The sequence below is a fragment of the Trichechus manatus genome, unplaced genomic scaffold (genome assembly GCF_000243295.1).
Source record: "Trichechus manatus latirostris isolate Lorelei unplaced genomic scaffold, TriManLat1.0 scaffold00026, whole genome shotgun sequence".
NCBI classification, from domain to species: Eukaryota; Metazoa; Chordata; class Mammalia; order Sirenia; family Trichechidae; genus Trichechus; species Trichechus manatus.
In genome coordinates, this window is record NW_004443962.1 from 13,687,309 (window position 1) to 13,711,306 (window position 23,998).

Genomic DNA, 23,998 nt, shown 5'->3' on the forward strand with positions numbered 1-23,998 from the left:
TTTTCAACAATATGAACAGTGACTATACTTGTGGACCTTGCCGGATGGAATCCACAGGAATCAAACTGACTACATCTGTGGAAAGAGATGATGGAGAAGCTCAATATCATAAGTCAGAACAAGCCAGGGATCAACTGCGGAAAAAACCATCAATTGCTTATACGTAAGTTCAAGTTGAAGCTGAAGAAAATTAAAACAAGTCCACGAGAGTCAAAATATGAGCCTGAGTATATCCCACTTGAATTTAGAGACCATCTCAAAAACAGATTTGGCACACTGAACAGTAATGACCAAAGACCAGATGAGCTGTGGGATGACATCAAGGACATCATACATGAAGAAAGCAAAACGTCATTAAAAAGTCAGGAAAGAAAGAATAGACTAACATGGATGCCAGAAGAGACTCTAAAACTTGCTCTTGAACATAGAGCAGGTAAAGTGAATGGAAGAGATGAGGAGCTGAACAGAAGATTTCAAAGGGCAGATCAAGAAGACAAAGTAAAGTATTATAACAAAATGTGCAGAGACCTGGAATAGAAAACCAAAAGGGAAGAATACACTTGGCATTTCTCAAGCTGAAAGAACTGAAGAACAAATTCAAGCCTCGAGTTGCTATATTGAAGAATTCTATGGGCAAAATACTGAACAATGCAGGAAGCATCAAAAGAAGATAGAAGGCATACACAGAGTCACTGTATCAAAAGGAATTGGTTGACATTCAGCCATTTCAGGAGGTAGCATATGATCAAGAACTGATGGTACTGATGGAAGAAGTCTAAGCTGCACTGAAGGCAGTGGCGAAAAACAATGTTCCAGGCATTGACGGAATACCAACTGAGATGTTTCAACAAACAGATGCAGTGCTGGAGGTGCTCACTCATCTATGCCAAGAAATTTGAAAGACAGCTACCTGGCTAAATGACTCCAAGAGATCCATATTTGTGCCTATTCCAAAGAAAGGTGATCCAACAGAATATGGAAATTATCGAACAATATCATTAATATCACACTCAAGTAAAATTTTGCTGAAGATCATTCAAAAGCAGTTGCAGCAGTACATCAACAGGGAACTTGCAGAAATTCAGGCTGGATTCAGAAGAGGATATGGAACGAGTGATATTGCAGATGTCAGATAAATCTTGGCTGAAAAGCAGAGAATACCAGAAAGATGTTTACATGTGTGTTTTATTGACTAAGCAAAGGCATTTGGCTGTGTGGATCATAACAAATTTATATAGGTAACATTGTGAAGAATGGGAATTCCAGAACAGTTAATTGTGTCATGCAGAACCTGTACATAGACCAAGAGGCAGTCATTTGAACAGAACAAAAGGATACTGCATGGTTTAAAATCAAGGCGTGTGTCAGGCTTGTATCCTTTCACCATACTTATTCAGTCTGTATGCTGGGTAGATAATCTGAGAAGCTGGACTGTATGAAGAAGAACGGGGCATCAGGATTGGAGGAAGACTCATTAACAACCTGTGATAATGCTATTGACACAACCTTGCTTGGGGTAAACGAAGAGAGCTTGAAGCGCTTACGAAGATCAAAGACTACAGCCTTGAGTATGGATTACACCTCCACATAAAGAAAACAAAAATCCTCACAACTGGACCAATAAGCAACATCATGATAAACAGAAAATATTTGACGTTTTCAAGAATTTCATTTTACTTGGATCCACAATCAACGCCCATGGAAGCAGCAGTCAATAAATCAAATGATGTATTGCATTGTGCAAATCTGCTGCAAAAACCTCTTTAAAGTGTTAAAAAGTAAGTTGTGCCTGACCTAAGCCATGGTATTTTGAATCACCTCATATGCATGTGAAAGATAGTGAATAAGGGAAACCAGGAAAGATTTGATGCCTTTGAATTACGATGATGGTGAAAATTATTGACTACCATGGACTGCCAGAAGAAGGAACAAATCTGTCTTGGAAGAAGTACCATCAGAATGCTCCTTAGAAGCAAGGATGGTGAGACTTCATCTCATGTACTTTAGACATGTTTTCAGGAGGGACCAGTCCCTGGAGAAGGACATCACGCTCAATAAAGTAGAGGGTCAGCAAAAGAGAGGAAGACCCTCAATGAGATGGATTGACAAGGTGGCTGCAGTGATGGGCTCAAGCATAGTTAATTTTGTGAGGATGGCACAGGACCCGGCAGTGTTTCGTTCTGTTGTACATAGGGTCACTGTGAGTTGGAACAGACTTGACAGCCCCTAACAATAAGAAGACAAAACACTTGACTAACTGAAGTTAGATATGAACTATACCTAACTGTTCCGACTTAGACGTACAAATTCTTCTTAAAGACAGACTTAGGAACAAAAGTCGTTTATAATCCAGGGACTGCTTGTAACCAAAATATGAAAACAACCTAAATGTCCACCAATAGGTAAGTGGATATACAAAATGTGATATCTACATACAATGGAATATTACTCAGCCATAAAGAGAAATGAAGTCCTGATACGTGCTACAACATATGCTAAGTGAAATAAGTCAGTCATAAAAGGACAAGTTGTTTTTTTTTAATCTCACTTATATGAAATATCTAGAATAGGCAGATGTATGGAGACCACATTTCCTTAATGGATAACGGGCACTAGCGAGGGGGAAAACGGGACTCATTGCTTGGGGGTCACTGAGTTTCTGTTCAGGGTGATGGAAACATTCGGAAATGGATAGTGGTGATGGTTGCACAGCTGGATGAACAATTAATGCCACTGATTTGTACATGTAAAAAATGTTGAAATGGCAAATGTTATATATGTTTTTAACAGGAAAAGAAAAGTATCAATAGGGTCAACTTGGGATACTGGAAAAAGAAGGAAGATACTTGACAGTTTTCTGGGTGGCCTAAGGTGGGTAAATGTCTCAGAAGTAGAGGCATGAGCATGATGGAAGAAATGTTCTTCAATATCCTACTTATTCCGATTCCATGTTTGTATTTCCTAAGCCTTTTTTCCTCGCCCCTCCCCATCAATCACCTCCACCACTGACACCCCTTTTCCCCTCAGTTTCTATTTACTAGGCAGTTATGTGCAGGACACTGCTGGGTGCTGGAGATAGTGATGTTCAGAATTCACTACCAGGTAGGCCGACAAGTAGTCAATAATTGTAATACAGGATGTTCAGTAATAGAAGTATATACTCAATACAATGGTGATACAGAGAAGGGAGTGATAAAATTTACCACCAGGGGATGGAAGCCATCTTCAATGTCCAGGAAGGCTTCACTGAAGCAGTGACACGTAAGATGTATTTTGAATGAGGACTTGGAGTTTACCATATAAGATGAGGAGGGAGGGTTCATGTAATGGGAACAGGATATGCAAAAACCTGAGGCATGGACCTGCACAGGCATGTAAAAACTGTAGTTCAGTAATGCTAGAGAGCTAGGCAAGGAATAGATTATAGAAGGACTTGAACTACACATTAAGTGGTTTGGGTTTTTACTATCTTGTAGGCCAGAAGTTCTCAAAGAGGTCATCCCTGGACACTGCATCAGATCTCCTAAATCAGAGTTTTGACTGTGAAGCATCATACTTGAGTGTAAACAATCTTGAATGTGAAGCCCACTATTCCCAGGCCCCCCCCCCAAGTAATTCTTAAGCAGACAGAAGTCCGAGAATTTTTGTAGACACAAGACAGCTAATGAAATATTTTAAAGAGGAGTAACTTTGGACTTAACCAGACAAAGGATTCTCGGATCAGGGATCCTGTAAGTATAATTTCTGGACCAGCAGCATCAGCATCATCTAGAAACTTTTAGAAATGGAAATTTTGGGGCCTTACCCCAAACCTACTGAGTCAGAAACTCTGGGTGGAGCCCAATAATCTGTTTTAACAAGCTCTCCAGGAGATTCTGGTGAATGCTGAAATTTGAGAACCTCTATGTCTTAGGCAGCAGGATGGAGGATAGCTTTGGAGAAGGGAGAGTGATAGTGAGACTTAAAGGAGGGAGACCAGCTAACTGACCACTTAAAAAGTCCATGCAAGAAAAAAGGGTTGGTTTGGGGCGGGGAGCCACCAACGTATGGGTGGTAGAAGCAGCCCTGGGCATAAATAAGGTAATGTATGGAATGTATGTGGAATGAGAAAAGACAGAAGGGCAGAATTCTGATGGATCACAACATTTAAGGGTAGAGGAAAAGGAAGATTTCAAGTGAAAGAGGCTAAGAAAACGGGAATCCAAGAGAGGAGGTAAACCAGGAAAAGAAAGGAACTATCAACATCATAAAATATAAAAGAGAAGTCAAAAGACTGAGAAGTGACTGTAGGGATTGCTTATTAGATCATTGGTAATTTTAGCAAGAGAAAGTGGAGCAATGGGGCTGGAGGTACATACACATACGGGTAAGGCGAAGTGGCAGTGGGAGGTTGAGGAAACACATTTGACAGCATAAACTTTTGTGGTGAAACAAGAAGCAATTATCCCCAATTAAGAGGGGTAGATCTAGGAGGGAGTCCCTGGGTTGTGCTAGTGGTTAATGTATTCAGCTGCTAATGAGAGGCTGAAGGTTCAAGTTCACCCAGAGGCATTTTGGAAGAAAGGCCTGGCAATGTACTTTCAAAAAATCAGCCATTGAAAACCCCATGGAGCACAATTCTCTGACACACATGGAGTTGCCATTAGTCGGAATCAACAGCAAATGGAAAAAAAAATGTCTAGGAGGAGCTTTAGAATAATGGAATAACTATTATGGATTTGCAGATGAGGCCATTGCTGAGACGGTAGACCATAAATTTCTAAAGGTACTCCTATCATGGTTTTATCTTTTTTCTCTAGTCTAACTCAATATATTGACGCAGTAAAAGGACAGAAAAGATGGGTAGGAAGAGCCCTGGTCCTAGTTCAGAGATTTGCGAGGCAGGTATAGTAGTGGTCAAAGGAATTACTGGCGCTGGTGAGAATAGTGGAGATGGTGCACCCTGGGGTCTGGAATGGCTAGGGGAGGAAGTATGAAGTCTGGTGGGAGTATGTCAGAAAGAGTAGGCATGGGCAAGGCATTAGTAATTTAAGTAAATAAAAGAAATAAGGAAGCAAGGGTAGGAGAAGATTCTGAGAATGGGATATGGGAGTTTGGAATCACAAGAGTTTTGAGTTGTGAAACGACCTGATGCATAACCCTGGGAACAAATGACTAAAACTGAGTAGCCGTGAAAGCTGTAAGCAGCTGCAGCAAGGGTGTGGGGTAGTTGTTCCTTGGGAACACTGAAGTCATCCAGGATGATGGTGGGAAATGTGGAAGAGAGGAAACGGAACCTGGTGCCAAACTGGAAAACTCAGGGCATTGACTGCATCATGGCCACAAGAAATGCTAAAAGTTACAATAGCTGGCAGCTATAAAATTTGGTAAGTTTTGTATGAGATGGAAAGAAGTGATGGCGTAGAAGTGGGGAACCGTTAGAACATAACCCGTTGCCGTCAAATCAATTCCCACTCAGCGACCCTAAAGGACAGGGTGGAACTGTCCTATAGGGTTTCCAAGGCTGTAAATCTTTAAGGAAGTAGACTGCACATTTGTCTCCCATGGAGCAGCTCATTGGTTCAAACTGCCAACGTTTCAGTTAGCAGTCGAGTGCTTTAACTGCTGAGCCACCAGGGCTCCTTAGGAGAACATAGACCCTGAACTTTTCCAACCGTTTGTGTCCGTGTGTTTGTGTAAGAATGTCGTCTCTTGTGCAAGGAAAGAAGTCCTCAGGGAAGTGTCAAGTTTTATTTAGGTCTGGGAAGTAGAGGCAACATCAGTGAAGAGATTGGGCTGTAGGAGAGTTGGGAACTGTGTGTGTGTGGGTGGTGGTGTTGGGGGACGGGGTGGTCCAGGATCGGGAAACAGGACTGTGGAGATCTGGGAGTGCACCAGAGAAAACAGCATTTAGGGCAGCAGTGAAGGATGGTAGGAGAGGAGCAGGCCCTGAGTGGTGTTCGGTTCTAAATAGAATCTTATTGCCAAAATAGTAGTATTTTTATCCCCTTGGCAATGATGTTTTTTACTGCAACTATCACTAGGTTGTGAGCCTAGGTTGTATTTGTTTTTCTAAGGGCCAGTTATTTCGACCTAATGAGTGTCCCTTCCCCTCTGCCCGTTTTTGTGATAAGTGCCAGGATAACAAACTTTTGCTGCTTTTGTTTTTTTCCAGTGCATTAACATAATCACTCAAATAAAGAATGGTCCCCCTTGACTGAGTCAAGTAATAGGAAAGTTGAGTTCACATCTCTGCAAGCAGACCTACTTGTCTGCTTAAGCGAAGGAGTTTTAGGAGCACTATGCTTTTTCTCCTCATTTTTTCATTACAGTATCCATCAGTTTATACTTGGTATTTTGTGCTACATAACGGTGGTTGCACAAGTGTAAGAGGGTGAAGTTGAAAGCATTTGACAGTTGTTAAGATGTAAAATAACGATAACAAAAACTACTGAAGCAAATCAGCAGACTTTTGTTGTGAAACCAAACCTTGAAGTAACAACAACAACAAAAAAAACATTAAACATTTTAGTGATGGCTAACAGCAGACTGACTACCCTGTTATAACCCTTACTGCAAAAGCTTTCAAAAATAAAGATGAGCCAGCAGATTGTTCATCCATCCATCCCTCCATGTTTATGACCACTTTCTATGTGCAATGCGAACAGCAGTGAGGAGGGAAAGAGTTGCATGGGGAGGGATATTATTCTGATGGAAAACCAAAGTACAATGGCCTCGGAGTCCAGGAAGGTGAGATTCTGCGTCCCCTTCTGAGGCTTGTGGGCTCCATGAGCTTGCTTCATATTTCCCCAGCTGCTGTGCAGTAAGAGGGTGGACTAGATGATCTCCAGAGTCCTTTCAGCTCTATCATCTAATGATTCACCCACAATTCAATCTAAAACCAAGAGTAAAACCACAACCCAACACTGACTCCCACCCCACCATACAGTCCAACCCTTACCGAAAATCCAGCCCCAGGGACCACAAAACTAAAGCCCAATTCTAATCACATTGTTTAGAAAGGGCTAGAAAGAACAAACTGGAACAATGAGCTTGATGTATATAACCACTTTTCTGGGTGCTGATTTTGATGACCCCATGCCCTCCTCTACCTCATAGTTTCATCGTAAGCATTATGTTTTGTATCATTTATTAGAGTAAGTTTTTAAAGCATAACAGTCTGTTTTAATTACATTTATTTGTCTCTATGGATATGTTTAATATTTTTACTTTAATCAATAGAAAAACATTTCGTTTTGATTATATCTTTGGAAACATTTGTGGAGCTCAACAAACAGCTGAAATCCTGTGGCTTTCTAATAGACTCCTTTGAAAAAGTGCTTTCCCTTGCAGAATTATAAGCCAGGAGGTACTATGGCATTAAATTATTGCAAAGCATTTTGATTCATCCAGTAAAACACATGGCTATGTACTTCATGGGCTTCTTACATTTAGCTACATCCTCCTTTACCCTCATAGAGAAGTAATCTCTGCATTACTCATGAACCTCAAGGTTACTAAATAAACTACTGTGTGCTGGTCTCCAATCTTAATCTGTCTGGAATGATACTGATCTCAGGCAATCACCCTTCTACCATCCCCTCCCCCTGCTTGGAAAGAAGCTTGCTCCCTCTTCTGGCCCTTAGTTTGCTAGAAAAAGGGTTAGGCATAGTACAGGAGGGCACATTCTTTGTCATTGCGCATTTGCGCATTTTGAGCTGTCCTTCCTGCTGGAAGTGCTTCAAATCATACTCCTGGCAACACTTGGAGGCTGATGGTGACACAGTAGTTAAGTGATATGGCTGCTAACCTAAAGGTTGGCAGTTCAAATCCACCAGCTGCTCCTTGGAAGCCCTATGGGGCCGTTCTACTCTGTCCTCTAGGGTCACTGTAGGTGGGAATCAACCTGACAGCAACAGGTTTGGTTTGGTTTTTTGGCAACACTTAACCTCAAGATTTTATGTTGTCATCAAATGGGATAGGCCACTGTAGAATGTGGGCCTGATCAATCCTGGTGGGTCTTGGACTTACCGGAAGCGTCTCCCTCTCCAATCCCTGACAGATAAATCTTACATTCTCCAACATCCCTTCAGGTAGGAACCCAAGGCCTATGTAGACAAACGACTGTCCCACACAGTTTTGTCAAATGTGATTATCGTGTGCTGAACACTGGACATGAAAGTAACAGGTTAATTTGGACCTGGAACTTCATCATCAACAGAGTTAACCCACCTTGTCATGACAGAAGTCTAAACCCCCTCTCAGGGAGTGTGGAACACTGATCTTACCTGGCTCATTTGCAGAAATCCCACAAAACTTCACAACAAAAGCAGTTAGGACCGTGCAAAACATCAGAACTATTTCACTTAGTTGCCACTCTCTTTTTATATCATCAAAGCAAAGTTCTCAATGCCTGAACGTCTCCCTGGTGGTACCTTCCGTTGGATTTGGAGTTGTGTTTAACTTGGTTATTTACAGTCAGTAGGCCACCTGAGCACTATTAACAGTCCTTTAAAAAAGATGCTAGTTGCTACATTTCCCCCCCCTTCCTCCTTCATTTGGTTCTGAATGGTTCTAAATCTTGTTCCTGGTTGTTTATGGGCTGTTTTGTTACTGTCCCCTTACCCCCCCCCTCATCCCCATTTTCATTAAATTTTTCAAGGACTTAGGAGCTGTACTTAGTGCAATATTACTAATCTCTTGATAATAATTACTTGAGAATGATGATTACATTTTTAATGTCCTCAGAATCCAGAATTTTGACTTGGACAATATTTTGAATTTTAGGGTTCTGATTAGGCTAACAGTGTCTTAGTGGGGTACTTGGTCAGGTCTCTTCATATTCCAAGTGAAGCAGAGAATAAAAACCAGATTCCCCATATCCACTGGTTTTAACTGGTCAAAAAAAAGTTGGCCTGGGAGGTCCATTTTACAAATAAATATAGGTAATTGTCTTCTTAAGCAACTATTAATGATGCAAGAAAACATTGGTACACGCATGCATTTCACTTCAAATTCAACCTTTAAAGTCAGCCACTGAGAACTGATGGCTGATTTGAATGAGTCCTTTGAAAGTTTGACTCTGCTGTCCTTTCAAGGGCACCAGGTAGGTCTTTATAAAAACAGCAGCACCTGTTCTGCCCCTTCCTTGGGTGGAAGAGGCAGTCTGATTCTTCCCCATCCCGTCATCCTTAGGGTGTCCCAAGTGGGTGAATAAACAAGTAATATCAGGGCATTTTAGGGAAAAACTTGGGGGAAAAAGTAAAATGGGTTTTCTTTACCATGGAATGGAATTTCATGAGCACAAGGCTAGCCCCAGCCCACAGGGAGTTTATGAATATATTTGTGACAGTTGGCAGGCTGGGAGGTAGTCAAAGGAGAGGCCCATGCTTTAGCAGCAGAACTCTGACTGCAGGTGAGTCAGCTTCCAAGGCCTAGTGGAATTGACTGGCTAGGAAGGCTCAGAGGAGGGGCTATCTCCAGACACTTGTCAGGGTGTCTCATGATGACATCCACACACCCACACTCCTGAAGATGCAAATGAAAGGTGTCAGAGCCTAAAGGAACATGGCAGCCATTTTATAAATCTACATAGGTGCCTCAGCCCTTAGAATTGTTAACATGTAAATGGTAGCTTCTCAGTCTATACCAAAACAAAATATATTCTAGAAGTGTTACAGACAAGACTGTAAAATAATCATAAAACAGCTTAAATAGTTCATTACTCGGCTCAGAGTTCTGATGGTGAAGCAAAGTGTGGTCCCCTCCCTCTCACATTCTAACTGGAACATGGTCCTTATCAAAGCACAGACACCACAAGTACACCAAGATTGACATAAAGCCTGTCTGCCACATTTTATGATAAGGCAGGAATGTGCTTTTCAATCTCTTGAACATGACCTTCCTCATCTCTCACTACTATATTTCTTCCCCTTGCTTGACTAGGCGCAAAAAATGCTATGACCAAGGCTATCGTATCCTACTGGTTGACATCTCATTGGTTGTGATCCCATGTCCTGCTCACCCAAGGAGAGTGCAAAAACACTGGCCAAAGGCCTAACAACTGCTCCCCTTGCTCACCTATCTTAGTGCTCTCTGAAGACAGAACTCATCAGCTGACCTGACACTCCCTAGCACCCCTGCCACAGACACTGGTTTAAAAGATAAAAACCAAACCCATTGCTGTCAAGTCGATTCTGGCTCGTATGTTTGTAAGGCTCTTCAGGGAAGAAGAGAGGAATATCCATCTGTGGCAGGGGATCTGCTCCCAGTTTCTCGTTGGAGGAGGTAACTTCAGATCGGTTCCCACCCTGCCCTGCATCAGCCTTGGCTGAGGGGTCTGCCCAGAGGGATTGCTAGCCCTTAGAGAAATTTCTGCAGTGACTGAGCTTCTGGACCGAGTTTGGCCAAGCTTGAAGCTAAAAAGAGGTGCACAGGGCTAAAAATAGGTCCTGTTTTCTTTTGTTTCTCAAACAAGATGGTTGTCTTAGAAGGTTTGAAAGAATTGATACATTGATGGGTTTTGCCTTGAGAAGGGCTCTTGTGAAGCCCTTTTGGGGGAGCACCAAAACTGCCAGCAGGTTATATTAGTTCTCCTTCCTTTCTCCAGCTGAAAAAGAAAGGACCGTCGGAAGTTTTAAATAACTAAAAGGAAACCAGATTGGTTTATTGTTTCTGCTTGCAAATGGAGACAGTATGAGTGCCTGGGAATGGCTGGTGGATGAGGGGAGAGTGGTACCTCAAATCTGCTCTTGAGCAGTGGAGGGAGAGGGAAAAAGGAAGGGACCCACTGGCTAAAATGAAATACGTTTTCAAGAAGGGTAGCTCTCATGGAGTGGTAATGGGGGGGCCACTGGCCTAGAGCTCTTCCATCCCCTCCTAGGACCCCCGATCATCCTCTCCTGTATTCCGGGTCCAAGCCTAGTGTACAAGACGAGTGAAGCTGAGCTAGAGGTGTTTTCTGTTAAGGCTGCACCAGTTAAAACATTAAGTTTGGAGCACAGTTCTGCTTATGTTTGAGGCTTTTTTCTGTGATGACATCCTGCTCTTGGATTCTGGTGTGGGAAAGGAAGCAGATAACTTCACTTTGCTATTGCACACCTAAATGAAAATTCAGCATGTTTCACTGAGGTAACCTTCATCTCAGTCCCCATCCTCCCAGCTACTGGTTTTACAAATCAGAGGTCAGTACAGTGGCAGCTGGAATTCCAGATTAATAAAAGTCATTGTCTTCTTGGATTGTGCCAGTCTCAGAGTTTGCTCTTGAGTATAAATTCTGAGCTTCTATGTAGGTATGTGGAGACATCTTGAACAGGTATGCAGAGATTCCAGGGAAGGAGCATGGGTTGAATTCACCCACTTGGGTATCTAAGTGCATGTTAGTCTGCATTTCCAAATCTGCTTCTATTCTGGATAGTACACTTCTACAAAGCTTGTTAGAAAACTGGTCTGAAAGAACATATGCCTTAAAGAGCATCAGAAAGCATGAAGTAAAGAGGAGACCTTTAAATCTCCATAGCAACATTTTCCAACACAGGCAAAAGAATTTCTCTTTCTTTCAAAGGACATTATCACAGCCAGCTCTCAACAGTAATAGATAATGGTAATGGGGAGTAATCCATTCACAAACAAGCCCCAAATTTCACTGGGGCAAGCATGTCAGCCTCTTCCCTTGTGTGACCCTTTCCTACTTGCTCTTATGGACTTTTCTAAATTTCATCTCTTGGTCCTTCCCTTGACCACTTTTCTGGAAAATGGACTATAATTAATAAATGGTCAAAAGACTGAAAAAAGAATCAGAGGCCAAAATAATCCCAAACTTGGATAGCCTCTGCCTGGAATAATAGCAAGTTGGCCCTGTAGTAACTTCCAGATGAATCATGACATTCTTCCGACACCAGCAGGTGAACTGATGTCATTCTATCTGCCTCCCATTTCTTCCATCCAGAATCACTGATCTCCGCTGGGGCTGGTAAAAACAGCTGGTTGAAGTCTCTAGTCTCTGGCCATTCTTAGGGATGGTCATTTTATTCCTAAGTGTAACCCCTTCTGGTGTGACCCATGTGTTTTCTGCCAGCTCCCCACAAAGAAGGCCAGGGGAAACTGTCTGGATAGGACTTCTGATAGGGGACAGCATGACCCTGGAATCTATCCCTGCGGATGACGGGGGCGGGTGGTCCATAATAGGGAAGGGAGGACTGAATAAGATTAGGCTCTGAGGTCTTCCTGGCCTTGACCTGTGGAAAGGCTTAGAGCCCCCAGATGGTCGCTCTATTTTTGACGAGAGAAGGTTGTCCCCAGATGGCTCTGTCTCTGATGATCGCTTTCTGCATTGCACTACTGCGTCCTGGGTGAAGAAGAGGTTAGACGAGCCCGGTTCTGGAGAAAGGGTGGGTCCCTCACTCACACAGGATGCCGCAGCATTCATCGGTGAAGACTCAGTGACTCCTGTATCTTGCTTTGGTTTTTCTCCCTTTGGGCTTTCCGAGGAGCGGGGAGAATCATCTCTGGCAGGTTGCTGAGCAGGCCCACCAGTTAAGCTGGGCTCCTCTGGGCTCTTCTCCAGAGGCTGAGCCCCACCCTCCCCGGAGCTCTGGGAGGGCAGGGGCTGTGGGATCTGTGTGTACTGAATCTTGGGTGGGATGACCGGGACTGCCCTGGCCTGGCACATTTTGACCATGAAGGAGGTTCTCACAGCTGACACACTCACAGGAGCCGAGTTGCGGCGGCCTGTTAGGGCATGAGCAACAATGTCCAGGTCCTGGGGGTCTTGGGAGTGGACCCTCCAGCACTCTGCATTACAGTGGGATGAGGTCATCCATGTTACCGTTGAGTCTCCCGGCTCAGAGAACTGCATTCCAGGTGAACCAAATGAGGCCACATTCTCAAACCGGACGAGATCAGCAAAGGGAGTAGCAGAGTCCAAGTTGAGGGAAGAAGGCCTATTTTTCCCTTTTGGGGGCCCACACTCAGTGCTCTTCAGCTGTAACTTGGGGGGATGCTCTCCAGGCGAGGTGCTGTCCTGCACGCTGGGTGAACTCTCCTTGCTGCTCTCTGGCCCAGAAACACTGCCTTGCTCAATCTGCAGGTTGTCGTGCCCCAGGTGTGCTGCCAGCTCCTTTCCTTCTGTGGGACTGACAGGGCCAGTTTCTGCTGCTTTCGGCTGCACATCGCCTGGTCCCTTCTGGCTGGCAAGGGCCTCAGCCTCCTTCAGGCCAGAAAACTCTCTGAAGGACCTCGGGTCGTTCTCCTCCCATCCAGTCACCCCTCTCCTGGAGGCCAGTGGCTGCAGGGGGTCAGAATTCCTCTCTGTTTCAAGATTAGCACAGCTGCTGGAGGAGGGAGCCTTAAGAGTCCACTGGCCCCTTTCCATGGTTTTGCTATCTAGAGAATGGCTCTGGCGAAGGCTGGACCTGTGGGACAGCCTCTTCTCCAATCGGTGGCCCTGGGGGCCCTGCACCTGGGCATCTTGCACATCCTTCAGGGTGGGGGAGTGCAGGGGACTTGTCACCCACTGGGGCTCCTCCCAGGGCTCTACCATCTCCAGGCCATGCTGGGCACCGTCCGTCACAGCGTCATCTTCATCACAGTCTGAGGGCTCCTGTACAAAATGGGCTACATCCCCCTCTCCTTGTAGGGCGATCTCCACCTCCCTTGAGCTCGGACAACCAGGGTCTTTTACCTGGAAAGCAGCATTCTTTGGATTTTGCTTTTCAGTCTGTCCTGGGGCGGCCTCATCTCCTTGACAAAGAATGAGGGTGGTAGGGCTGCCTTTGGACTTCAGCTGGTCGAAATAGGGATTTGTCCTCAAATTTCCGGTTGGGTCTTCTCTCTCAGGGCTGCCCTTGGGCAGCGGGACTCGAGGCACCTCCTCTAGAGGAGCTGGAGGGGGAGGAGCTGGCAGGAGGGGAGGAGATGGCTTTCCCGAGCCTCCCACCTCTACCCTTGCTGGTGGAGAAGCCGTCTCAAATGGAACGATTTCCAGAGGAGCCGGGCTGGTGGGGTCTGGGCACGGGCCGCTCTCAGGCTCGCCCCTATGGAGGCTGCTGCTGGGCTCTGGCTTCTCTCTACTGGCTGCAGGCGAAGCCGCCTGTGTGCTCTGATGGCTTGGGTCCCGGTTCCGCTCCTCCAGAGGGGCTGGGGCTGGCTCTGGGGAAGCCAAAGGGCCTGGACTCGACTCAGGGGCTGGCTGAGTCAGGCTGATCTCTGGAGGTGGTGGTGGCAGCGAGGAGAGCTCCTCCTCAGACTCAATGATTTTCAGCTCTTGTTGAATCTCCGGCCAGATCAGGGCACTGGCCAGATCATCTTCATCCTGAAAAACATCAAGAAACGGATTATCTTTGAACCAACGGCTCTCGTCACTGACATCCATAGTTTTCCCAGTGAGACTGAAGGGACGGGAGCTGTGCCATGCTGTGCTCCCTTAGCAAGTAAAACAAGTTAGTAATAACTGCACACATTTATTGAGTGCTAACCAAAAAAAGTAAAATAAAATCAGTTGCCGTGGAGTTGATTCTGACTCATGGCAACTCCATGTGTGTCAGAGTAGAACTGTGCTTCATAGGGTTTTCAATGGCTGCTTTTTCAGAAGTAGAAGTAGCCAGGCCCTTCTTCCAAGGCACCTCTGGCTGGAGTCGAACCTCCAGCCTTTTGGTTAGCAGCCAAGCGCTAAACCATCTGCACCACCCAGGGACTCTGAGTGCTTACTATGGGCCATAAAATACTTCCAATGTATTTTCTTGTTTAATTTTCGTAGCAACCCCAGAAATAAATACTATTGTAATTAACTCCCATTTTATAGATGAGGAGACCTATGTTCAAATAGATTTAAGCAATTTACATAAATCACATAGGAGCAGACCAGGATTGAAGCCCACAGCTCCGTCTACACCAGAGTATAAGCCCTTAATACCTGTCCACTGTTACTCCATAAAACAAGCAAAAACTCTCGTCTTCGTCAGGTTTACCTGAAGCCACACAAGCATGAGATTCTCCTAGTGGAATGAAAACGTTAACTCTTGTCCTAAGATTTGCTTTCCAAATAAATAAATACAGTTTTTTTTTTCTTATTAGCAAAGTATATATTCCATGTGGAAAAAATTTAAATACATACAAAAGAAAAAAAAAAACCCTGTTGCCGTCAAGTCGATTCTAACTCACAGCGACCCTATAGGACAGAGTAGAAATACCCCATAGGGTTTCCAAGGAGCACCTGGTGGATTTGAACCACGAACCTTTTGGTCAGCAGCCGCAGCGCTTAACCGCTATGTCACCGGGGTTTCCACAAAAGAAAAAGAGACTACAAAAACAGCAGAATCTTTTATATTCTTAGTACCCACAGATAACCGCTGTTAACATGACGGGGTTTGCTTTTCTGCGGTCTTCCTCCTCCATCTTGTCTGCTGTCTTTGTGTCCCCACCTCTAGTCAGGAACCCAGCTTCTCTTCTGCCTCCTGGATGCCTCCCATTTCCTACACAAAGCCCAAAGCGACGGACAGGAGACGATGGATGGAGCCTGGTCTGGGCCAGGGACACGAGTTTCAGCTTCTGTGATTTCTTGTCTCAAGGCCTAATCCTCCAAGGAGAAGCAGTCAGGGAAGCATTTCCAACCTGTGGGGGTGCAGGTCTGCCTGAGAAGTCTGCCCTGTGCTAACTTTTCACCACCTCTCCCCGGAACTGATTGCACACTGCTTCATATTACAGCTTTCTGTGCTGCCCTTATCTTTCCCAATGGACTGTGAGCTCCCTGAGGTCAGGAATTGTGTTTTATTCATTTTGGCTTCTTCAGGGTCAAATGGTGCCTGGGGTACTCTCAGTAGATGCTCAACAAAGGGTCTGTTGCGTTGAAATGGATTGACTGTTTTCTTTTGAATTATCTCCTTTGTATAAATATCCAGGAGTAGGATTACTGGGTCCAAAGGCAGGGCTATGTTTGAGATCCGATTCTACCATATTCTATTTATTTGTGCACATTTCTACTTTGCCTACTAGCCTGTGTCTGCCTTCAGGGCAGGGATAGTCTATCGCCATCTGTTTACTGGCCTCAGCACCTACATTTATTGCTCTCTTACTAAGAAGTCAATACCAAGAAATCAATACACTTAGATAACTAAATGAACAGCTAAATGCCCCTCCACTCCATTCTCTGCTATCTTAAGTGCCTGTTTTTGCTCAGGCCAGAACCCTATGGGGTGTCCTTGACGCTCCCTTCCTCCTCACTCCTTATCTAATCCTTCACCAAATCCTATGTTTCTACCTTCTAAATAGCCCTTAAACCCTTCCATTTCTATCCCCACTGCTCTCATCCTAGTCTACACCACTGTTTTTTGTTTCATTTTGTTTTTACCACATACTAGCCAACTGACATCCCTGCCCCCTCTCTTGCCCTTCTCCAAGCCATTCTCCTCCCAGGATCGAGTGACCCTTTAAAGACAAAATTCTGAACACATTAGATGCTTTCCCTGTTGTCCTTAGGTTAAGCCTCAAATTCCTTCCATCAGCCCTGCCAAACGTGGCTCTTGCTTCCCTTGGAGCCTCACTTTTTCCAGCCCAGCTGTCCTGGCCTTATTCCTTTTCCTTGAATGGTTCATGCTCCTTCCCACCTCAGATTCATGGCACATCTTATTTCTCTGCCTGAAAGGCTCCTCCTACCAGCTCCACTCCCTACCCTTTTCTCCTGGCTAACTTCTCAACTTAAACATCTGTTCTTCAGAGACGACTTCCTTGACCCTTGTGGTACCCATCCTCCCTCTGACTAGGTTAGGTTATCCTCTTCTATGCTCTCACAGCACTCCATACTTCCATAAACCAAAACAAACAAACAAACAAACAAAACAAAACCATTTGCCGTAGAGTCAGTTCTGACTCATGGTGACCCAATGTGTGTCAGAGTAGAACTGTGCTCCATAGGGTTTTCAAGGCTGTGACCTCTCAGAAGCAGATCACTGGGCCTTTCTTCCGAGGTGCCTCTGGGTGTGTTCAAACTGCCAACCTTTCAGTTAGTAGTTGAGTACTTAACCATTTGTGCCACCCAGGAACTCTTCTATACTACCATATCGCCCTAGAAATTACTTGTTTAATGGCCCTTTCCCCTACTAGACTGTCAGCTCTAAGAAGGCAGGGACTGTGACAGTCTTGTTCACTGGAGTGATCCCAGTGCTCAGCATAGTGCCTGGCGCAAAGTAGGTGCTTAATACATGTGTTTAAATGAATGAATTGCATATCTTTATGTGTTCCCATGAATCCACCCTTTATCTGCTTCTCAAAGCAATGCCATTAGCCTGTTGGGTATTCCCATAATTCAATGCCCATAAAAATGTCTATATCTGTGATGGTTAAGGTTGTGTGTTAACTTGGCTGGGCCATGATTCTCAGTGGTTCGGCAGTTATGATGTAGTTTGGCAGTCATGTAATGTTGTAATCAACTCCATGATGAGATCTGCTTGTGAGGAGTCAATCAATTGAAAGGGAGTTTCCTTGGGGGTGTGGCCTGCCTCCAGTATATGTATGGATGTTCCAGCAAGGCTTTTGCTCTGGATCCTGCATCCAGCTTATCATCATCTGACCTCTGGTTCTTGGGACTTGAACTAGCAGCTTTCCTGCCAATCTTGGGTTCATCAGCCCCTGCAGCTACATGAGTAAGGAGAAACCTCCAGCCTGATGCCTGACCCACTGACTTGGGACTTGCCAGCCTCTACAATCATGTGAGTCATTTCCTTGAGATAAATCTCTCTCTCTCTCTCTCTATATATATATATGTATACACACTATATATATATATACATGCTTCACTGGTTTTGCTTCTCTAGAGAACCTAGCCTAAGACAGTAACTCCTTCCCCTTCAACAAATGCAAACATGTCTTACCAGAACTCTCACTCAGCCCCTCTGAGGCCACCATGGCACCCCAGCACTGCCCTAACTCCCAGCACATGGTCCTTTTGTGCATATCCTGGAAACCAAGTCTTGGAAGCAATTTACAGGGCAAAGAGATTTCTTTTCCCATTTGGTACCTTCCTCCAGTCACAAAGCTGCATCCCAAGTACAGGATTCTTCCTTAAGCAACCCTGGAAAACCTCCTCACACCTTCATTTTATCCAAGGACATCCTATAAAACCCTCTTGGACAATTCCACCTCTAAAAAGCATACAAGGTTTAGTCAGCTCTGGCATCAGATTTTAACTTCTCCAGAAGCTGTAAGAGAAAGGAATGGATCCTGGGAATCTCTCAGAAGATTTTATAAACAAGCACAGACAACTGTCCACCCAGGATGTTCTGGACGAAGAGGGCTGGACCCACTGAACAGTCGTCATGTTTGTGACCAGACATGACATGGAGGTTTTGTGTTGCTCCTGGGATTGGATGTCATTACATTCCAAGGACATGTTACTGGTTTATGGTGACTTCAGGTCAGAAGTATTTAGAGTTGAGTCTGTCCTAGGGAAGCTGAGCTGGATGGTTCCCCTCCATCACCGCAGGATCTCTGAAAAGTCCATTGCAAAAATCCCAGACCAGATTAGAAGGTTGTCTCCTAAAGTCCCTTCGGCAGAAACTGTTTTGTTCTTCAAAAAAAACCAAACCAAACAAAACGCTACTTTAAGCTGTACCAAGAGCCCTTGGGAAAAACAGGAAATGCACCTGACAGGACCAGGCAGTGAGTTCACCTTACCATCTCATGGAGAAACACGGCCTCGGCTCTGACCCTGGGGCTCCTGTGCAGAGCACTGGGCTCCACTTGGCCAGCCTCTCCACCTTCCTCCGCCATATTCTCTGGATCAAGCCGCTTCTCTAATTCACTTGAATGTTGATAGCCCAGGGAGATTTCCAAGGATTTCTGCTCCTGCAGTTGGATGTCTGGCTGCAGGGGAAGGCCTTTGCTGTATTCCACCGTTCCCACTGGTTCGGATACTGGCTTGGCATCCTCGGGAGCTGCCTTCTTAGGTGCAGAAGCTGCAATGAGGATGTGAGTTATCAGTTGAAGAAGAGACCATTTCCAGCACTGTTACTGTCATGGACCAGACCTGCTTTGCAAGGATGGAGGGAGGTCCCTTTCCTCTTAGCAATGTCCTGTCCTCAGATCCCAGAGTCGCAGACTCTCAGAGCTGGGAGGGATCTTGAAGATCATCTAGTCCAGTGGTGCTCAACCAGGAGCCCCACTCACCCCCGACGGGGTATTTGGCAATGTCTGAAGACATTTTTGGTTGTCACAACTGTGGTGGTGGAGAGGGGAGAAGGGCAGTGCTACAGGTGTCTAGTAGGTAGAGACCAGGGATGCTGCTATACATCCTACAATGCACAGGACAGCCCCCCACAACAAAGAATTATCTGGCCCAAAATGTCCATAGTTCCAAGGTTGAGAAGCCCTGCTCTAGCCCAGACTTTCACTTTACAGATAAGGAAAGAAACTGAGGTCATGAGAAGTCAAGCTTGGTGCCCAAGGTCATTCAGATCTGCTATTCACACCAAGCTGCAAAGGTATATGATGATTATGAGTGACAGCTTCCCATCTGACTCCTCCCAGGGGTTATCTGCACTTCAGCTTGGATACATTTAAGTAACTAAGCTCTGATTTAAACATCTAGCAAGATCCGGAAGAGGCAGGAGACCTCAAGTTTGGCCCCTGTTGCCTTACATAAAGGCGAGCCCTATTTCATTATATACAGCTGCTGTCCCAGCATGGGATAAAGACTTAAGTACCTATGACAGTGCCTGGCACATAGCAGACCCTCAATAACTGTTATTATTATTTACATTGGAATTAAAGAAACCTGAGTTCAAATTCTGGTTTCTCAATGAATCTTGTAACCTTGGTCCTATGGCATAGTTACACATGCTTTGCAGGGCTGTTGTGACAATTGAATAGATAATGGAGACAAAGCATCTAGTACTGTGTCTGACAAGCAGTAAAAGCTCAGAAAAGTTTGTTGGTTGAGAAAAACTCTGCTCAAAGCCACTGGTTACTCTGGTGCCTTCACTGCAAGGTTCTCAACCTGACACCAGCCTGAAACTCAGATTCTGTGACAGCATCCTGATGTGTGAGCTAATAATGCCTCAGAATTGTCAACGGTGCTATTTTCCTTTGCTCATCAGTTAGTAGGCTTGTTTTGTGAAATTTAATTTTATTTCTGAATATGTAAAACATTTACAGAGTTCAAAAGTTGAAACTATATAAAAAGGTTTCTCTGAGAAGTTTTACTTTCAGCCTGTTGTTTCCACACAACTTCTCACTGTCCCTTATAGATAACTATTTTTATTTATTTCTGGTTTATTCTTCCAGAGTTTATTGTACAAATATAAGCAGACACTTACACTGCATATATCTTTATTTCCCACCTTTATTACACAAAATATGGCATATGATATATACTGGTCTGTGCTTCACATTTTTTCACTAAACAGATCTTGAAATCCATGCCATATTAGTATATAGGGAGTGTTATGAATTAACTTGTGTCCCCTCAAAATATGTGTTGGAATCCTAACCCCTATACCGGTGGATATAATCCTGTTTGGAAATAGGGTTTTCTTTTTTATGTTAATTATATCAACCCTAGTATTAAAAAAGAAAAAGAAAAAAACCCATTGCCGTCAAGTTGATTCCGACTCAGACAGAGTAGAACTGCCCCATAGGGTTTCCAAAGAGTGGCTGGTGGATTTGAACTGCCAACATTTTGGTTAACAGCTATAGCTCTTAACCACTACACCACCAGTGCTCCACAGTGGTTAAGAGTTTGGCAGCTAATCAAAAGGTCAGTAGTTCGAGTCCACCAGCTGCTCCTTGGAAACCCTATGGGGTAGTTCTACTCTGTCCTACAAGGCCGCTATGAGTCGGAATTGACTTGACGGCAACGGGTTTTAACCCAAGTATGGTAGGTTCTAAGTCTAATCACTTCTGATTTCTAAGAAGAGCAGATTAGACACAGGTATGCATACATGGGCGAAGACAGACACCATGTGAAAGTTGTCTACAAGCCCAGGAAACAAGGAATGCCCAGGACTACCTACAAAGAAGCCGATGCAGCTGAGACTCTGATTTGGACTTTTAGCCTCCAGAACTGTGAGAAAACAAATTTCTGTTCTTTAAAGCCCCCCAATTGTAGTATTTGTGTTACAGCAGCACGGGGTAACTAAGGGAGACTGACCATTCTTTGGGGCGTGTCCTAGTGTGGGTTCCCTTCAAAGCAAAGCCCGAGACAAGGTCTTAGCAGCAGGAGGCAGGAGTGGGGAGGTGAGACAGGGATGGAGAAGAAGTCAATAAAGAGCATGTTGTTGAGCTGGTTACTGCTGGAGCAACCAGACCTCACTCCCTGGCAGCTCTCTGAGGGACCACGCAGAAGTGTCTCGCAACAATCCCTCCAAAGGATGGTAAGCTGAGTCATTTATCCATGATTCCCATCTCCTACTGGGGGAGGGCTGCCCCAGTTAATTTTCCATATTTCCAGGCTGTCCTAAACAAGGGCTGGGTGATATCCTCACTTCAGAAAAAGCCTCGAGGCGGAAAACCAGAAACACACTTGAGACAGGATGCTTCTGTGTGCACAGAAACTGTCTGCCACACATGCCCAGGGCAGTTGGGGAATGTGGGGTGGAGCCATAAAGAACGGGACTCCACAGGACTCAGTTGTGTGGATGTACCATAGTTAGCCAGTCTCCTAAAGATGGACATTTGGGTTTTTGCCAGTTTTCTGCTATTACAAATAATGCCATGATGTGCATATATCATTTTTGTGTTTGTGCAGGAATTTAAGATCAATTCTTGAAAATGAAAAGTCTGGGTAAAAAAGGTAAATGTATCAGTAATTTTTAAAGACATTTTTAGCTTCTACTAAGATCTCTGAGTTGAGAGGATGTGCCAATGTCTTTCTTTGTAGAGCTCAGAGTCTGCTGCACACTGACCGTGACCATTAATATGGACTTTGTTGTAGATTGAACTGTGTCCCCCAGAAATACATGTTGTAAATCCTAACTCCTATACCTGTGGTTATAATCCCATTTGGAAATGGGATTTCTTTGTTATGTTAATGAGGCAGTATGAGTGTAGGGTGTGTCTTAAATCAACCTTTTCTGAGATATACAAGAACAGATTAAATAAGCAAGCAAGCACAAACTGAGGGGAAGATATATGGTACATGATTGCAAAGATGTCACCTAGAGGACTAAGGTGTGCCTGACCCAAACCATGGTATTTTCAATCGCCTCATATGCATGAGAAAGCTGGACAGTGAATAAGGAAGACTAAGAATAATTGATGCCTTTGAATTATGATGTTGACAAAGAATACTGAATATACCATGGACTGCCAGAAGAACAAACAAATCTGTCTTGGAAGAAGTACAACCAGAATGCTTCTTGGAAGTGAGGATGGTGAGGCTTCAGTGACCAGTCCCTGGAGAAGGACATCATTCTTGGTAAAGTAGAGGGTCAGCAAAAGAGAGAAAGACCCTCAACGAGATGGATTGACACAGTGGCTGCGATGATGGGCTCAAGCATAACAATGACAGTGAGGATGGCACAGGACCAGGCAGTGTTTTGTTCTCTTGTACATAGGGTTGATATGAATCGGAACCAACTCTACTGGCACCTAACAGCAACAACACATGATTGCCAACAACCTTCCCCCAGAGCAGACCGAGAGAGAACCTTCCCCTAGAGCTGGCACCCCGAATTCAGATTTGTAGCCTACTAAACTGTGAGAAAATAAATCTCTGTTTGTTAGAGTCACTCACTTGTGGTATTTCTGTTATAGCAGCACTAGGTAACTAAGACAGAAGAGTGGAGAAAAGGGCCTGCGCTAAGGATGACCTTCTCATATCACTCCCTCTCCTGCTAAAAACCCTCAGTGGCTCCCTACTGCATCCATTATGACACTTAAATCCCCCCTTACTCTGGCCCAGCCACATCTCACCCTTCTCTCCTGCCACCCTCACCCTCTACATGACACTGAGCAGAAAAGCTGCCCTCTGACTGGTCTTACACCTGGCTTTGAGTCCTTTACTCTGGTCCTTCCTGTGATTCAAATCAAATCCATCCTTGGAGATCTAAACCTAGTAACACTGGCTCTTTGGCACCTTCCCAGAACAATCTCTCCTTCCAATCTCCTGCAGCACTTAATGTTACTACCTTCGCGCTGCCAAGTCATCAGGTTACCATTATCTCTTCACGGTGATGTGGCTTCCATCCCCAAGTAAGTTCCTCAGGATACAGGCAGTATCTGTTCCTAGAAATTACCTGGTAAGGGCCTATCAGTCCAATAAAGTTTTGTTGATTGACAGATTTGCCGGCTACTTCTAAGCTACAGAAGAAGCTCTAGAGCACTAAAGGGAAGTGCACAGTCAGGTTCCCAGCACAGGACATGTTATGCACCAAGTAGGTGCCAATTGCCCCCCAATAGCCATTTTCTTTGTCTTTATTTAGATAGAATCTATTCCACCCCCCAAGTGTGTCCAGCTAGCAACAACATTTCTCAGCCTCCCTTGAAGGTGGATGTGGCCATATGAATGAGTTCTGGCAGATGCGATGGAAGTGAAAGTGATATGTGCAACTTCTGGGCTACATCCTTAAATGGAAGCTGCTTGGCTTCCTCTTCTTATCCCCTTCCCATAGGAGGAACGTGCATGTGGTGGTGTTGAGCCAACGCAGACCACACAGACAAGGACAACACCCTTGGGCATGGCCGAAGGAACCTGGGACCCTGGATGATCTCCTGGAGCAGAGCCACCTACCTCTGGACTGTTATATAAGATAAAAATAAACTTTTACCTCGTTTGAGCCACCATGTTTTTGGTTCTCTTTGTTACAGCAGCTTAGCCTGTACTTTAACTAATAGAACCATGGGTTTTTGAAATAGGCTTGCTCCTAATAAAACAAGATAAAAATTTGGTTGGAGCAAAACAAAGTTTTGTAGGTAGAACCATATTTCAGATGCACTAAAATGTATCTATTTAGAAGAATTCTATTGTAAATTCTTTAGTAAAACAGTGAGGTAACTCCTAATATTTCCTTAGGGTAATTCTGGACTTTCA

The 23,998-nt window shown here is 44.5% G+C and overlaps 1 protein-coding gene across 1 annotated transcript in view; it reads right to left on the reverse strand.

The window, feature by feature from the left end:
* Nucleotides 1–9,215: 9,215 nt before the first annotated feature.
* ARHGAP31 (Rho GTPase activating protein 31) overlaps nt 9,216–23,998 on the reverse strand; it is a 131,143-nt gene continuing 116,360 nt past the window's right edge. The window contains exons 11-12 of the mRNA XM_004373661.2: nt 18,646–18,926; nt 9,216–14,290 (exon numbers count right to left, since the gene is read on the reverse strand). Coding sequence (XP_004373718.1) covers nt 11,894–14,290; nt 18,646–18,926 — 2,678 coding nt within the window. The 3' untranslated portion in view covers nt 9,216–11,893. The remainder of the gene's footprint in view (nt 14,291–18,645; nt 18,927–23,998) is intronic.